The sequence below is a fragment of the Megascapheus bottae genome, chromosome 26 (genome assembly GCF_031878675.1).
Source record: "Megascapheus bottae isolate mThoBot1 chromosome 26, mThoBot2.hap1, whole genome shotgun sequence".
Taxonomy (NCBI): Eukaryota; Metazoa; Chordata; class Mammalia; order Rodentia; family Geomyidae; genus Megascapheus; species Megascapheus bottae.
The window spans coordinates 15,046,636-15,063,818 of record NC_143534.1 but is presented as its reverse complement, the minus strand read 5'-3'; the positions used below and the strand labels follow the sequence as shown (position 1 = coordinate 15,063,818).

The 17,183-nt window shown below is 45.6% G+C and overlaps 1 protein-coding gene across 3 annotated transcripts; it reads left to right on the top strand.

The window, feature by feature from the left end:
• The first annotated feature begins 4,814 nt into the window (after positions 1 to 4,814).
• Skida1 (SKI/DACH domain containing 1) lies at positions 4,815 to 15,894 on the top strand. 3 transcript variants are annotated; one of them, XM_090319183.1, is made up of 4 exons: positions 4,815 to 4,897; positions 9,035 to 9,127; positions 10,913 to 11,765; positions 12,724 to 15,894. In XM_090319183.1, the coding sequence occupies exon 4, from the start codon at positions 12,837 to 12,839 to the stop codon at positions 15,735 to 15,737; it is 2,901 nt and encodes a 966-aa protein (XP_090175309.1). In that variant the 5' UTR covers positions 4,815 to 4,897; positions 9,035 to 9,127; positions 10,913 to 11,765; positions 12,724 to 12,836; the 3' UTR covers positions 15,738 to 15,894. The 3 variants fall into 3 exon arrangements, with proteins under 3 accessions (XP_090175309.1, XP_090175310.1, XP_090175308.1); XM_090319184.1 differs by lacking the exons at positions 4,815 to 4,897; positions 9,035 to 9,127 and having other exon boundaries at positions 10,732 to 11,765; XM_090319182.1 differs by lacking the exons at positions 4,815 to 4,897; positions 9,035 to 9,127; positions 10,913 to 11,765 and adding an exon at positions 12,409 to 12,549.
• The last annotated feature ends 1,289 nt before the right edge of the window (positions 15,895 to 17,183 follow it).

Below are 17,183 nucleotides of genomic sequence, written 5' to 3'. Positions count from 1 at the left end.
AATAATCTTTGAAGGTAGAATGTTGGTGTTTATCAGCTACTTCTTTGGACTAAAGAGAAGACTTTAAGACTTCGTAGGTACAACAGAACTAATAGAAGTCTTCAGCTAAACTAGTTTCCTTAAAGATTTTAATACTTGAGTTAGTACACGTGGAGAGTGTATAATTTAGAATTGTCTACATTAAAATAACCTTAAAATGCTAACCACCTTTTCATGCAAAAGTCATGATATTATAAGCCTCTTAGAAGGAATCGTAACTAATATTATTGCTAGATGCACACCAGTTTTATAAAGTTCATTTAGGTAATTCTCAAATGTAAATCATGTGCAATGTAAATAGAAAATCTTTTAAGATGAAAGTCTAATATTTCCTATAAAGGGTTTGGCTAGTTAATCTTGTGTTTGGCTTCAGAGATATTCCCTTTTCTACAAAATTGATATTAATTGGCTGTGCTTACATTTAGGGAGGTAAAACACCATGTAATTATCAATAGAAGAATGTCTCAAAAATGCCTTTAGATCTAGGTGTTACCTGAATTTCAAACATTTCAATTGGGATTTTTCTTTTCTTTTCTTTTTCCCTGTGATTCAGCATAAGTGTATTTCACTTTGACTTTTCAGGATATCATCAATATAATGTAAAGGGAGAACTGTAAAGTCCACATTCCATTTCTTTTTTTTTACTGACAATGAAGATTTGCATCTCTGTTGTAATTAAAGCGTGATTTAAGTGACAATTGTAGGTTTATGTTTATAGGAAACAATACAATTATCTAAGAGAAAAGAATCTGCCTACAGAAAAGAGGAAAATCAGTTTGGGACTGGAAAAGAAGCTTAAAAGAAATGAAGCATATCGATAAAAACGAGGAGGAAAAATATAAAGGACAGGAAAGGAAAAACAGAGAAAGAAAGAAAGGGTAAAGAAGAGAAAGAGTGAATTAGTAAATACTATTTAGACCCAAGAAGGTCATTTTTTAAGATTTAAATGTTTTCCTCTCAGAAAGGGGCCACTGCTTACCAAATCTCTAAACAAGCCCAAGAATATGTTAATTACGTGTATTGTGTTCCAGAAAGAATGAGTTTGACAAATTCATTTTTTATTCCTTCAACTAAAAAACTGTCGAGTATATGAGATTTGAAAAATCTTTAATGTGTATATTTACCTCTGGAAATTGTACAGTAACAGTGCCAAGGACCAACATGGCCCCATAGGGTGAATCTTGCAAAACTTAACATTCCTGGCAAATTAACCACACAAGCATTGAATCTCTTTTTGTCAGTTTTACTTAGCTGTGGAATTGAAATCCAGAATGTAGGTAATTTTTATATGGTGGCACTTTAGCCCAATTTAAAAAAAAATCATGTTTGGTTCAAGCAGAAGTGCAAAATAGAATGGCATAATATTAAAGAAAAGTATCACAAAGACTGACAAGGAATGCTACTTGTCCATCTCCATCCCCACCCCCATTAACTCCCCCTTTTCACCCATTTGTTTTTCTCGCAAGTATATCCTAACTTGTAACTAATTTTTCTATTTTAAATGAAACAAAAATGCACCATAGTAAAAGATGTAAAAAGGTTTGTCTACTACTGTCAACTATGTAACAGATAAACTTGTAAAGCTATTCAAATAGTCAAAGACTTACAAATAAAAAGTGTAAATTGGCTGGGAGGGGGGTTAAGTGTGGAACTGAATGAACCGATTAAAAATACTTAATTTTCAACCCTGTTTTTTTCTCTGTCCAAACCTTCTCATAATTACAGTTCAAATGACTTCTCATATAAGAATTTCTCCTAGTGCTCCTAAAAAAACTCGATGATTCTATGAGGAAATGCAAGTTCAGAAAGAAAACCGGAAAAAAATGAAAGTGTTCAAATGTAAGTAAATTCTATAGCATTTCAAATGCAAAATTAGACCACTATTACCTTCAACTGATTCTTAAGGGTTTTTTTCCCCAAACATACTATTTATGGACATCATCTGTTAACTTCTTTCTTGTAATTCAAAACCCTTGCCAAATGATGTTTTGATGATGACGTGTAAATATAATATTCCATTAGAGATCAATTCTAATTGGTTTTTAAAAATCCACCTTGGGAAAGAGAGCTGCCTGATACACAGACTCCTAATGAGTATTTTCGAAGGAATTTCCGCAAAGTCTATTATAAATCTAAGTCGAAATTACTCTCTTGCCCTATCAAGGTTTGGGCCACTGGACTGAAATTATTTCTTCAGGGCCTTTCACGCACACAATGACTTTGGTCTTGTCTACATCACGAGCACTTGTTGGAAATCTTCATTTAAAACAAACAAACAAACAAAACTATGATATTTGCCAGAAATCATTTTTTTTCCTCCTATGCCTTGCAAAGGAAAACAAGCAGAGTTTCACAGGCGCAATTATTTGTTTCCAAAACATGGTGTGAGGGCACACTAGGCGTTTTTCCCTTTTGAAACTCAACTGTTATTTGGAAAATGCTCTTCGCATTAGGAAATCCAGACCGGTTGTTAGGGCTGGGGCTCTGCCCTTCCTTTTAAGCCCAGACTCCCGGTGCACAACAAAGAGCCTAGCAGTAAGTAATGGGGGGCGAGGAAGCGTGCTTTTCCCAACTCCTTTGAACCCTGACATTCATTTTCCCACCCGGACGTCTTCAAGGTATCTCCCACAGTACATAACCTACTCTAACTTTCCAAATCCACAAGAAAAAAAGGGGGGAAATAATAATAATAAAATAACAAAGGCCCACATGTGTCGCTGGTCCAGGGATCCCTTGACAAACACATCTACACTCTTCTCCAGCTTCTCCTCCACCCACCCCGCTAGTGAAGGGGAGCGAGGCCGGCTCGCCCCGCTCTCCTCCGGGTCGGGAAGCCTCCCGTCTACCGCGTCCGCCCCGGAAACCCCTCGCAGGCCCGGCCACACCGTCAAACTTGCCGGCCAACCCTGGACGAGGTTTGGGGCTTGAAGGGTGTGTGGGGGGAGGGGTCGCCTGGCCGAAGGACACCTTGCCCGCCCCCCACCCATCTCCTTCGGGTGGAAGAGCCGCGGCGACTGGGCCGAACAATGGGGGGCGATCGGGCTCCGGGACCCGCTTCCTCCGCTGCACGGCGGCCCGCGCGCCCCGGCCCAGCCCCGGTTCTCCCGGTCCCCGGGCCTGTGACCCCCGAGGCGCTTCCCCCGGCGACTCCAGCGGGCGCCGCGGCCTTCTTCCTGCTATTTTCACAACATTTTTTTTCCCGCGGGGGGCGGCGGGGGGAGGGAGAAACAGTTCCCTCCGATTATTTTCATTAGTGGTGGCGAAGTCTCCCTTCCAAGCCTAACGCGGATGCTGGCGCTCTTTTCCCCTCGGGGTGGAAGAGCTTGATTCCTCGGGAATTCCCCCATCTACACCGAGACGCAGCAAATCCAAGCCAACCTTTCACCTTAACTACATCTCCCGCATTTAGAAAAATATATTTATATTTTTCATCGCACGTATATAGTCTCGGACCTACACAAGAAGGATCCCCCTCCTTTAGATAAGAAAAAAAAATAACTTCTTTAAATACTATTTTAAACTCTCCATCCAACGCCTTGTGCCCGAGAGGAGGCAGAGGCTGTGTCGCGCGGCCCGCAGCGAATCAAGGGTTTTGTCCGACGCCTCCGGGGACGGGGCGGGGGGGGGGAGCTTCCAGGGCAGAAGAAGGCCACGGTACTCGCAGGGGACGCGGCGGGGCGGGCGGGGGGCGCCGAGGTCCCGGGCCCGGGAGCGGGGCGCCGCCGAGGGAAGGAGGATTTAAATAGTGGGGGTTCGGGGGAGGGGGCGGCGGGCTCGCGCGTGACGATACTTTCAGGGAGAGGATGGGGCCGCGGAGGAGTTGGCGGGGCAGTCTGGTCCAGGTCGTCACCCTGCCCCCCCCCCCCGTCCCCCTCCACCCCCGGGGTTTCATTTAAAAAAAAAAAAGTTGGAGGGAGGCGGAGAGAGCAGCCACAGCCTTCCCAGCTCCTCCCGACCACGCCGCCGACGGGGCTGGGCTGCCGCCGGGCCCCGCGACCAGCCGACCAATAGCAGTCAACAGGTCGGGGCCTCGGCCTGGCCGCGCGCGCGGGGCCCGATCTCCCCCCCCCCCCCGGCCGCCCCCGCTCCGCACCTCCCCCGGGCCCCGCCGGGCCCCGCGGGGGGAAGGCCGGGCCCCCGGCGCTCGCCCCGCCCGGTTTGGGTTACCGTGGCCTCCGCCGGGTTGGGGGGTGGGGCGGGGGTTCCCCGCCGGAGAATCCTCCCCCGGGGTTGGCGTTGGGGGCGGGGAAGGGTGACAGGGGTTGGGGTTGGGGGGGGATGTGGGGCGAGCGGAGGGGGGGAGAGGTGGAAATCGGGGAATGGAGGATTAGGAAGGACTCGAGCTCGGCACGAGCGCGGCCCGCGCGAGGCATCCTGGGTAAAAAGTGGCCGCGCGGCACCCAGAGAGCGCGGAGCGGAGCCGGGGTCAGAGGTCAGGGCACGGCGGGGCCCCGCGCGCCCAGACGCCCCGTCCACGCACACGCGCGCCCACACGTGAACGCAGCGAGCGCGAAGGAGCCTTTCTTGTTTTTCCTCTCCCCCCCCTCCGCCTTCCCCCCCTCACCGCGCCAGCATGCCTCCGGGGTGAACCAGGCTGCCGGGAAGAAGAGCCCCGCCACGGGTCTCCCGCCTCACCCGGTTCCTCCCCGCTCCCCCGACACCCGCCCGGACTCTGCCCTTCCCCTCGGGGGCTCCCGTCCGGGGCTCGCCGCGGGGCCGTCCGTGCGCTCGCACGAGTGTGTGTGTGTGGGGGGGTGGGTGGCTGCACCCCCCTCCCCACCCCCGCCCCTCGCGGTGGCTCCTGACACTGCTGCCAACCCCACCATAAACATAAACATGTGTCGCCGTCACCCGGCAGGTAATAGACGCATTTTAAGGTTTGAAGGTGGGGTCGGGCGGACCGAGACTGGGGTGCCGCTTGGGGGGTGGTGGGGGGGCAGTGAAAAAGAAATTACACTACGTTTCACGTGCTCGACAGCTTTGGGGGCTGCACACACACTTATAGATCGCCACACGGAACCACAGAAGCAGACTTCCTGATTACCTCGGTTTCCCCAAAGCAAAATACATAACTAAATCCCGATCCCTTCCCAGCCAGAGCTGCCATTTCTCCGGTTAGCCGACTGTAGCGCCAATTTAAGATCCCCTTCCCCCACCCCCACCCCTTCTGCAACGGCTCCCTTTCCAGAGACAGCCGTAGAGATCACTTTTCGACCTAAAGCCTTCGCCAGGCACAGAACCTCCACGTTTACACACACGCACGCACACACACGTCCAAACGGCAAGAAAAAGGCCATTTCCACGACTTTGGGTTCGAGAGCTAGGAGGCAGAGAGGTTGTGCGGAGGCTTTGCCTTCCTGCATTTCACAACTTCTGCAAGTTCCTGCAGACTGGCGCTGTGGAGCTTTCGCCGCAGCCAGCTTTTATTATTATTATTTAGTCTATATTTACAGCTCCCTCGCAACTCTTTCTCTCATTCTTAGCTCCACCAGCCGAGCCACCGACCGATTCGGAGAAAAGTGAATATCCTCCTCCCCCCCCCCCGCAACACACACACCCATCCACCCTTCTCCCGCCAGGCTTTTTTGGCTCGAAACGGAGGGAGATCGAGAAAATGTTGAGCTAGGGGAAGAGGTTCCCTTTGTTCTTTCATTGTTTCTCCCTACAACTGGTGGCTGCAAGGACAAACACTTACCTTCTCTTCTTTTTGCTCCAAAAACCAGACGCTCCCATCAGCCTTAAAATACACAATCCACCTTGGAAGCAACTACGAATGGCGGGAGAGTTTGTATTCCATTCTTTTTTTTTTTCGCTCGCTGCCCTCTTTTAGCGTAGGATTAAGTTGCGGAGCACGTTGCTGCAAGCTGTAGCCCCCCGCCTTAGTGAATCGGTCACGTTTAGGACCCTCTAAATCCATCCTAATTCTGCCAGTAGAATTGAGGGTATTGGAGCTCTAAACTTTCAAAAGGAAAAGGAGCCTGAAACTCTCCAGAAAACTTAACAAACACCCTGGGTTTGTTTTTTTGTTTTGTTTTTAACCATTGGTTTTTTTTTTTTTTTGCACACCATCACCAAATAATATTAAACTAAGAAATATGATGCATTTCCTCAAGGGAAGTTTTTTTTTTCCCCCAAGTTTGTACTGAGCGAGCATTATTTAGACAGATGGAGGGAAAAACAGGGTTGGACAGGAACTTAACACAATAAGTGTGTTTTCCAGAACCTTTTGTTGTGCAATGTGTTCTTTAAAAACAAGCAAACACCATTAGCACTGAGAAAATAGGAAAATAAAAATGTGAATTAAAATGTTGAGGAATGACCAAAAAAAAAAGAGGCAAGAGAGACGTTTATTTGAATTTTATTAGTGTTAGACTTGGTCTCAAAGGCGAAAAATTAGCTTTTCAAAGTTAAAACACTTAATTTTTATTCTGACTCCAAATTTTTTAAAGTGGATTTTCTAGCTAGTAGTCTTTTATTTTTTTTTAACCTAGCTTGATGGGCATTACTGCCCAAACTTTGTTTAAATCTGGTTATGATGTGATTTGCTGATGGCATAAATAGGAAATAATACTTGTAGATCCATAAATCCAGAGTTGATTTTTTTTTTAATCTCTCACTTAAAAAAAAAAAATGTGTGTTCCCAGTAGCTGCAGCAGTGGAAGACTGTGATTGGCTCCAGTGCTCCTAGAAGGAGTTGGGCTGAAGCCAGGGGGAACAGAACCAGAGGATTCCCTTTCTAGGGACCATCAGGCTGTTCAAGTCTTATCTTTCCTTTCTCCCTTCCTGGGTGCTCAGGATCTCAGAGTGGCTCCAGCAGCCCATAAATAGGCCTCAGCACTTAGTGTCATCACTCTATACCTTTGGCCTTTGAGCAAAACAAACAAAAACTTGGAAAATCCAAATACATGGTTGTTCTTGAGATCTATGATATTATTTCTTATACTAAGGTTAAACTCTACTTTCTCTGATTACACACACACACACTACTTTCAGGATCAATTGTGAAAAGGCCCTTGTGTTTCATAGAAAAATATTGCAACAAAACAAGATAATTGGGGGGAAAGGCGGTTGCAGTAGGAAAAGTGGCTTTTCTTTGATAGCATTTAATTGGAATTAAAAGATTCTTGAGCTGTAAACATTCTTTATTTATTCAGCACACATAAGCAGGCATTGTTTTATCACCATCATAATTATGGTGTCCTTTAAACTGGCTGATAGCAGGAAAGATAAGGGAATGTGCCTACAGATTCAAATCAGTCTCAAGCCTTTCTTTGGCTTCCCTTCTCTTCCCTGTCTTCTACCCTCCCCCAACCCCCCATTCTTTCCTTGGTCACTAGGGTCCCCCACAGCCCTTGAGATGAGAAGAGCAGGAAGATTGTGGACTAACCATTTCTTACATCACGAAAGTGATTTGCACCACACTAATTTGATGCGATCCATACCTTCTTGTTTCCTATGTTTATAACGGGTTTTTGTAGCTTGTAATATGTGTTAGCTGAAGAGTTGTCTTTGGCTCACCTGTATAAAATCTCATCCAGGAAGGCTTCCTGCTTTACCTTTGTCTAATTTAGAAAGCACACTCTTAGGGATTTTTCACAACAAAGCCTCACAAAAACTCCTTTACCTCCAAGGATTTGCAAATTTATAAAGGCTGCATTGAATTCAAGATGGGTCAGGGGGCAGAAAAAGGGTAGAAGGTCATTGCATTTTGATTATGGGTCAGTAGACAACATGGCATATACTCTGTGTCTCAAACTTCTGTTAAAGATAGGATTTTTAAATGCCTAAGAACAGAAGGATGGGTCCATTGAATGATTTGCCCTGATATATTTGAATGAGACAAAAAGAAAAAATATATATACATATATATACTAAGTTATAATTTAAGTTTTCTCTTCCTGTAGTCTCATGTTCCCTTTCCTGGAAAGGGAAAGGGAAAATCTGATATGAGATGAGAAATGGTTTAGATTTTATTGTCTAATTCCTCAACATTCAGCCATGTGAGACTTTAAGTTCTTTCTATTTTAGATTTTATATAACAAATACTACAGTTACTTTTGGTTATCAGTATAAATGACTTCTTTTCTTCCTCTAACCAGTAGCCCTTTGTGATATTCCTTACTCTTTTCTGTTTGAATTCACTGTGAACAAAATATGCCCAGCAATCACTAAAACAAATGTATATGGTGAAGTTAGGTGGTGTTGGGGGGTGGGGGTTGATCCTCATTTAAATTATGTATGTATGGGTGAGAGCTTGGAAAGAAAAGGATTATTTTAATGCTCTTCAATACTTTAATTATATGACAGTTGTAGTGTAGAAATGCAAAAGTACTCTTAGGTTTTCCTTCAGGTTTTCAAAAGAACTTTCCCCATTAGTAAACTACTCCTGCAAATTGCTATTGCATTTCCCAGCTAAACATTTAAAAGACTGTAAATGCCGTGTGCATTACTTTGCTCCAGAGGAAAGAGGTCAGGCTGAATTGCTATGGTATTTAAACATAAAATACGGTGAAAATAAATCAAAATAGAACATCTGAAGGTAAATTTAGCACATTCATATGGGATAAGTAAAGACAAATATGTTCAGATCGTCAGAGTCCATCACTTTAAAAACTGAAAGTGCTGATTTCTTACAGTAAATGCAGAAGTAAGTGGACATTAAAAATATATTTCTATCTGTTTTTCTATAGAGGATTTTCCTGCAGCAAGGAGCTCTATTTTCAAAGGTACATTTTAGGATGGCATAAAGATTTTGCTTTCTTCGCCATGTAAAGGCTCACATTTCATTAAAAAAAAACCTCAATGCATATCATCTATATATTATTCCTAAATTCACAATAATCAAAGATAGATACATGTAAACATGAATGTTAATTTGAGTATCTCCATCCATATACATGCATGTATTTGAGAAACATAGAACTTGATATATCCTCTCTTTAAAAAGAATTTGAATACAGCCCATCATCTGAATTGGGTTCATCTTTGATTGTAGAGGCGGCTGACATGGTCAACAAATTTATCAAAGAAACCCCCTAGCTTTTGAAGAATAGTACTTTATACATCTGGATCCGCACATCCACGCAAAGTAAGTAAATTATTGCATAACTTTAAGCATAATTGATAACAGACACCTTTAATTTTTCATCCCCATTCTTTTGGCCAGCTTTCGCATTAATAATCTAAGCCATAAATGTTGGTAGCTATTGATCGAAATCCCCGGTGTGCATGCAAATCCATCTTAAAGTCCCCTGCCTTTCATGTGTGAGCGCTCAGGGGCTTCTGCGAGATCTTTTTATCGGGATTGACCCCCAATGTGCCTGGAGAAGACCCCGGATATGCAACGTGTGCTGATGGCCACAAGAAAGCTGTCTGTCACATTTGTGTGTGTGTGTGTGTGTGTGTGTGTGTATAGGCAAGAGCATCAGTGCCAAAGCCTTAACACACACACACACACACACACACACACACACACACACAGAGAAAGAGAAATGGGGAAGTTAAAGGAACAAAAGAATGTATTAGACAAGAAGGATATGTAATAGCAGTATTAAAAATGGATAAGTGAAAAGGTGTGTGTGTGCACATACATCCTAAATAAATAGTATAAAGAGATGTGTGTACATGTTTGTACACATGCAAAACACACATTCCTATTTCCTAAATCCTTTGGCCTTTGCTTTTAATTGATCCAAAGAGTTTTAGTTTTTAAAATACTTAACATTATGCTAGTTTTCAAAAATGCCTATATTGTCAGAGTTTTAAAGGAGGAGAGGAAAAGGTGAATTTGAAGTGGTTACTGCATCCCACTGCTATGTGGCAGGGATCAGAGAGAGAGAGACTACTAAAAGATCTGAACAGGAATCAAGAAAACTAAAACTACCTGACCACCCCCCCCTCCAAGCCCCCACCCAAAGACTCTCTAGCCAGTCTTTTGTAATGCCTTCTCAAGGTTTTCTTTCTTTCTTTCTTTCTTTCCTTTTTTTAGTTTAGTATTTCTTGGCTGCTTGACTCTTTGGTCTAAATCTTAAAGCTGGGGGAGGAGGGGAAGGGGCGGGGTGGGGTGGGAGGAAGAGGGCTGGAAGTATATAAGTGCATCAGGAGGAATTTTTAAACGACATCATTGTCGTTGGCAATAGAAAGACTCCGGTCTTTCTACCTTAAAAAACAAACATCAGAATCTGCTTTTCCTGGGAACTTCGCTTTCTGCATAAACCTTGTGCATTTTGCCTCCTGTGAAAGTGAAAGAGAAAAACGCGGTGTGATAGATCCAGATGCAAAAGAAAGCCAACTCGGTGGATGGTATTAGCTGTGACGAGGCATTGTTCATTGCTGCCTCTCGGTTACATTTAAAGCCTGAAATATCACGAGATCCATTCAATGATCCTTCTCTCATTCAAGGGACAAAAATGTAATTTGCTGTAGCTCTGATTTCTTGGATGGAAATGCTAGCCTTAGATTTCAAAGGCAAGAACTAGACATCGTGGTTTGTACACACATTGATTAAGTTGAAGAGCGGCGATTACATCTGTGCTGAGTGCAACAGTAGTCCAGGGCTGACTTTTCAAATCCCAACCTCCTGAGTTACAGACTCTCTTAAATAGACTTCCTTCATTTCCGGATGTACTTCTTGAAATTCCCAATTCTCTTCAAAATTCCTGGGAAATTACACAGGAGATGAGGGTGGGGGTGGGGAAGTAGGGCCGAGATTTCATCTTGTCTAGCAAACTACCTTTTTTGTACATTTGATTCCTGTTTTTAATTTTTTAATTTTTTTGTAGCTATACCTGCTCCTGCTAGCCAGACGAGAACAGGGGAAGTTGGAACTTTTGACTGTGAAGAAAGAAATTACTGCAATTTTTTTTCCTTGCAGGCTCAGAAATATCCGTTTATTCTTTAACCACACGGATGTGTCTATTTTTGGAGGAAGAAGGAAATATATAATTGCTTGGGTCATATTTATGCTGTAAGCTGCAAACACCGAACAGTTTAAGAAGATTTTGCTGAATTCTGCAGAGCAGCCAACACACCGCCTTGGGATCTTGGTAATTCAAGTGGGAAGACCCTGGCTCTCATTTGCCAATATTTTGGATATCCTTGAAAATGACAGCAAACTATGCCTTAATTTGACTTAAGAAGAGGTCAGACCGTATTGATATTCATCTAAAGTCATTTTGTCGAAGCAGAGGCTTGGCTTTCATGGAAGGAAAAAAAAAAAAGGCATTTGTGGAAGATTCACCTAAACTATCAACTAAACCATCAGAGACCACTGAAATAGGCTGTACCATACATCAACACTTTCTTTCCATCATTACTGTGTAAAACCTCTGGAAGCACCTTGGGCGTTTTACATTTTTTTTTTCTTTGCTGCAGAAAAAAAAGAAAAAAGTAATCTACTCCCTGGAATTCTGATCTGTGGGGAACAGGACCCTGAGGAAAGCTGTCCTGGAGACTCTAGGAAGATCCCGCCTCCAATCCAGCCTGGTTAATTGTGAAAAGTGTACACATTTCTGGCTTATCTATGCTTTGTTATGAGTCTGACGTGAACCTACCTCCTCCCCAACCCACTCCCCCAGCAGAGAACCGAAATCCAGTTGAATTGTGACAGTGTTTAGAAGCTGGAGCCTTGAACTGCTTGCTTGGTCAAATAACTTTGTATCTGGTTGTAAAAAGGCATTTCAAAGGGGGGAGGAAAAAAAAAAGGAAAATCGAGAGAAATTCCAAACGTAAGTCTGTACTGGGGTGGTTCATGGGCGGTGTAACTTTGGAACTCCCGTCGGTCTCCTTCCCCACTCCCATAAGGGAAATAGCAGGCTATTCTGCACATTTTCGCTTAAGCTCCATTTTCCAAAGGAAAAGGGGGTGGGGTATATGTATTTGGACTTGATAATGTTCTTTTTTAATGCTTTTGTTTAAAATGATAATAGCTGTATTAGTAAAAAATGCAAATAAAGCAAAAAATAGGCAATATTTCTTTAAAGGGGAATATACAGTGGCTTTTTTTTTTTTAAGGCGTACACACACTGCTTCTTTTGAAGTCTGTGAGTCAGGCTGTTTCTGAGCTCCGATAGTTTAATGGAAAGATTTATATACCGACTGTATTATTTACTTTGGGAGGGGAGGTGGCAGTATAAGGGTATGCTAATTAGTAGGAGATTTTGGGGGGAAGGGGTGGAATATCAATTTTTATTGCATCACCTGTCAGGAGTGTCCAATCAGCGTTGGCTTTAGGGGAATTAATTGATGAAGGTGTCTCCGGACGAGCTCACTTCACTCTGTCATTTTATTTGTAGCTAAAGCAGCGGCGGGAATAGCAGCTGCATTTCTTTTCTCTTTCTCCCTTCACATTCCATTATCATAGTGCTCCAATGGAGAAAGAAGGAATGGAGCGGCCCAGGTACTGATCTGCCTGGAGGACTCAGACCATCACACACTGGCAGTTCAGAAACCGGATGTTTTTTTTCCCTCTTTTGCAAAAAAACGAAAAGCAAAAAAAAGAGCAAGAATCAAGTCAGTGTAATTTCATGGTGTTTTGTATGTGTGTGGTGTGTGTGTGTGTGTGTGTGTGTGTGTGCGAGAGTGTGTGTGCGTGTGTTTTGTTTAACCCTCCCCACCCCCCAAATAATTTCGCCTAGAGTTTGGCACTCCCTTCGCCGGGAATAACAGTCTTTGTTATTTTATTAGCAGGATGCCTTGAGACACCCGCAGCATCTGGCGGAGGATTAACATACATACATGTGTATGTATGCGTCACGTATATATTTACTGCAAATGGTGGGGATCATTTAGTGCCCGAGATGGGAGACCTGAAGTCAGGGTTTGAAGAGGTGGATGGCGTGAGGCTCGGCTACCTCATCATTAAAGGAAAGCAAATGTTTGCCCTCTCCCAAGTCTTCACAGATCTGCTGAAAAACATCCCGAGGACCACCGTGCACAAGCGCATGGATCATCTGAAAGTGAAAAAGCACCACTGCGATCTGGAGGAGTTGCGGAAACTCAAGGCCATCAACAGCATCGCCTTCCACGCCGCCAAATGCACGCTCATCTCCCGGGAAGACGTGGAAGCCCTGTATACCTCGTGTAAAACCGAGCGGGTGCTCAAGACCAAGCGCAGAAGGGTCGGCCGGGCCCTGGCCACCGAGGCGGCGCCGCCGCCGGAGCGCGCCCACGCCGCCGCCGCCGCCGCCGGCCCCCGCGCGGGGTTTTGGAAGGACGAGCAGCAACTTTGGCGGGGCCTGAGCGGAGCCGCGCGGCCCCTGCCAATCAGCGCGCAGTCCCCGCGCCCGGGCGCCGCCGCCGCCGCCGCGCGCCCCGCCGCCCATCTACCTCAGATTTTTAGCAAATACCCGGGCTCTCCCTACCCGGAAATCGTGCGATCGCCCGGCAAACCCCCTCTAAACTATGAAACCGCCCCGCTCCAGGGAAACTACGTCGCCTTCCACTCGGACCCGGCCTACTTTCGGAGCCTGTTGTGCAGCAAGAACCCAGCCACCGCCGCCGCCGCCGCCGCGGCCGCCGCCGCCGCCGCCGCCGCCGCCGCGGCCGCCGCCGCCGCCGCCGCCTACTACCAGGCTTCGGCGGCCGGGCCCCAGCCCACCAAGGCGGCGGCGGCGGCGGCGGCGGCGGCCGCGGCGGCGGCGGCGGGCGCCGGGGGCCCCGTCAGCCTGACCTACCGCTGCAAGCGCAAGCGCGGGGCCGCCAAGGACGGCCTGCTCGCGCCCCACGCCGGCGCCCGGCGCCTGCTGCTGCTGCCCAGGTCCTACAAAGCCAAGGCGGCGGCGGCGGCGGCGGCGGCCGCGGCGGCGGCGGCGGCCGCCGGGGCGACGTGCCTGGAGCGGTTCCATCTGGTGAACGGCTTCTGCTCGCCTCCTCACCACCATCACCACCACCACCACCATCACCACCACCACCACCACCACCGGGCCCAGCCGCCGCCGCCGCCACCGAGTCACCACCCCCCTCACCACCACCGGCCGCCGCAGCCCCATCTGGGCAGCTTTCCCGAGAGCTGCAGCAGCGACTCCGAGTCCAGCTCCTACTCGGACCACGCAGCCAACGACTCGGATTTTGGCTCCAGTTTATCCAGCTCCAGCAACTCTGTGTCCTCGGAGGAAGAGGAGGAGGAGGAGGAGGAAGGAGAAGAGGAGGAGGAGGAAGAGGAGGAGGAAGAGGGGGGCAGCGGGGCCTCGGATTCCAGTGAAGTCAGCTCGGAGGAGGAGGAGGAGGAGGAGGAAGAGGAGGAGGAGGAGGAGGAGGAGGACTCGTCCACCGAGTCAGACTCGAGCTCCGGCTCCAGCCAAGTGTCAGTGCAGAGCATCCGTTTCAGGCGCACCAGCTTCTGCAAGCCTCCCAGCGTGCAGGCGCAGGCCAACTTCTTGTACCATCTGGCCTCCGCCGCCGCTGCAACCAAACCCGCTGCTTTCGAGGACGCCGGCAGACTTCCCGACCTCAAGAGTGGTGTCAAAGCCGAGTCGCCCGAGGAGTGGAATCTGCAGAGCTGGGCCCCCAAAGCGTCTCCGGGGTACTGTCCGGCCAGCCTGGGGACTTGTTTCCCAGAGATAAGGAACGATAGGGTATCTGAGATTACATTCCCACACTCTGAAATTTCCAGTACGGTTAAGAGAACTGACCTGACCATTAACTGCCTGGCAGAGGGGGCCTCTTCACCTAGCCCAAAGACAAACAATGCATTTCCACAACAAAGAATACTCCGAGAGGCTAGGAAATGCCTACCAGCAACTCCTACTACACACTGTGCAGATAACAGCACAATAGCTGCTAGGTTCTTAAATAATGATTCTTCCCGAGCTGCAGCAAATTCTGAAAAAGATTCCAAACTCCCTCATTGTCCCGCATTTGCTACGGGTTTGCCCTCTTCTCAAACTGATCCTGAAGTGGAGGCAGCAGGAGGAGCAGCAGCAGCTGCTGCTGTTGCTGCTGCTGCTGCTGCTGCTGCTGCTGCTGCTAAAGCAGAGAACCCCTGCTCTGACACGGGCGGCAAGACACTGCCATTTCTGCACAATATTAAAATCAAAGTAGAAGACAGTAGTGCTAATGAAGAATATGAACCTGATCTTATCACAAATAAGCTAAAGTGCGAGTGCAATGATACAAAGGGTGAATTTTACAGTGTGACTGAAAATAAAGAGGAGGACGCCTTGTTAACCACAGCCAAGGAAGGTTTTGCATGCCCTGAGAAAGAAGCTCCTTCCTTGAATCCACTGGCTCAAAGTCAGGGCCTTTCATGCACTTTAGGTTCTCCAAAACCTGAGGATGGGGAATATAAATTTGGTGCCAGGGTGAGAAAAAATTACCGGACACTAGTTCTGGGAAAACGACCTGTCCTTCAGACTCCTCCAGTCAAACCAAACTTGAAATCAGCTAGAAGCCCTCGTCCTACAGGTAAAACCGAGACACATGAAGGAACACTGGATGACTTTACAGTTATAAACAGACGCAAAAAGGTAGCCAACAATGTAGCATCCACAGTGAAAAGGCCATTTAATTTCATGGCAAATTTTCCTTGTCCACCATCACTCATTATTGGGAAAGATGGGGATTTGTGGCCTGCATATTCCTTAAACACCACTAAGGATTCCCAAACTCCTCACAAGGCCCATCCTATATGGAAATGGCAGCTGGGCGGTTCTGCAATACCTCTCCCACCTAGTCACAAATTCAGGAAATTTAATTCATAAAGATGTTTTGGAAGATATTTTCTTGAACCATATTACCTTCCTTTTGTTGTAAACTGCACAGGATGGTTTGTACAAGTCCATTAATGGTGTTACACCCCCTTTGGAGTCCTGGTTTATCGCATTTTGAAGACAGAAATCGGATTACTTTTTTTTTCCATTGCGGTTTTTTTTTTTTTTTGGAGTAGGGTGGGGGCGGGGTGGGAGAAGGGTTGGTTTACATACCACAGACTACTTCAGGCTAAAGACTCAAGTAAAACTCAGTTATTATGGTAGAGCTGGAACACTTTACTGTTTCAATGCTAATAATGCACCGGTACCTCAATTCAACTGCTACAAATAAATGTCAAAAGGTTGAATAATAAATATTACAATGAGCCATTAAGTTTATGCACTAGATTTCAGACCTGGAAGTGTAACTGTTAATTCAGTGAAAGTTTGTTAGGTTACATGGTTACACAGTGAGGTAGCAAGAAGTTTCTGTGAGCCCAAAATGTAATTTTCTGGAGCTCTTGTTTGTGGGATGTGTTTTTTTTTTTCTTTTTACTCCTCTCATTCCCTCTCCAAGAGTAGTTGCACTTAACTTTTTGTTGTTGCTATGTGGGTTTGTTTTATTTTTGTTGGCTTTTTTTTTTTTTAGTGGAAAGATGGGGTGTGAATCTTGATTGAATGCTGATTTTTTAAAAAGCTGCCTCATATATAATGAGTAAGAGAAATATGGCATTGTATTTTTTTAAGGATGTGCTTTTACTTTTACAGCCACTCCTTGCATTTGGAAAAGTCCTTTTTGTGTTCTCACCCAAATGTTTTAAATAAGATGACTGTTACTTTTCTTCCCTGCCCATCTTGTGATCTGAACATGACTATTCAAACTTTCAAAATAATGAAAATATCTCTCTTAACAACAGAATATTTTATGGTCTAACTGTTCATAATGATAAAGCAGTAAATACAAACAAGAAAAAGAAGGGTTAGAGTTGTAATGCCCCAAATTAAAAAAAAATAATAATAATAGTTATATCAGGGCTTTTTTGGTACCAGAACTCAGGCACTTGGATTCTATTACCTTATTCTTTTTCCTGCATCTCTCTCAAACTTCTGTTTCCAGACCATTCTGTGCATAGAGCAGGAGAGTTTCTACTGCAATTGACAATCAGAGGTGACTATCTATATTTGCACTTAAAATCAAAGTAATTCAACATGCAAATAGCTAGGGCCTAGCCCTTGGTAAGGGCCATGCTGGTATACTGTGTTGTGATGATGAGAGCAGTAAATCAAAATTATGGAAATTTGCACTGTTGAAAAGCATGCTTTAGCTTTATTTTCAATTAAAAACACTGTTTAAAATTCCTGGTTCTATACATTTCTACTTATTCCAGATTCAAGAACGGTTAACAGGAATGAATGGTTTTGTTGACATGTTCACTTGTAATGGTTTTGCCTAAAAGA

Coding starts and splice junctions, on each gene's coding strand:
- Skida1 (XM_090319182.1), top strand. CDS start 12,492: ATGTTTTTTTTCCCTCTTTTGCAAAAAAACGAAAAGCAAAAAAAAGAG. Junction 12,550..12,723: donor AAAAAAAGAGCAAGAATCAA/GTCAGTGTAATT, acceptor TTATTTTATTAG/CAGGATGCCTTGAGACACCC.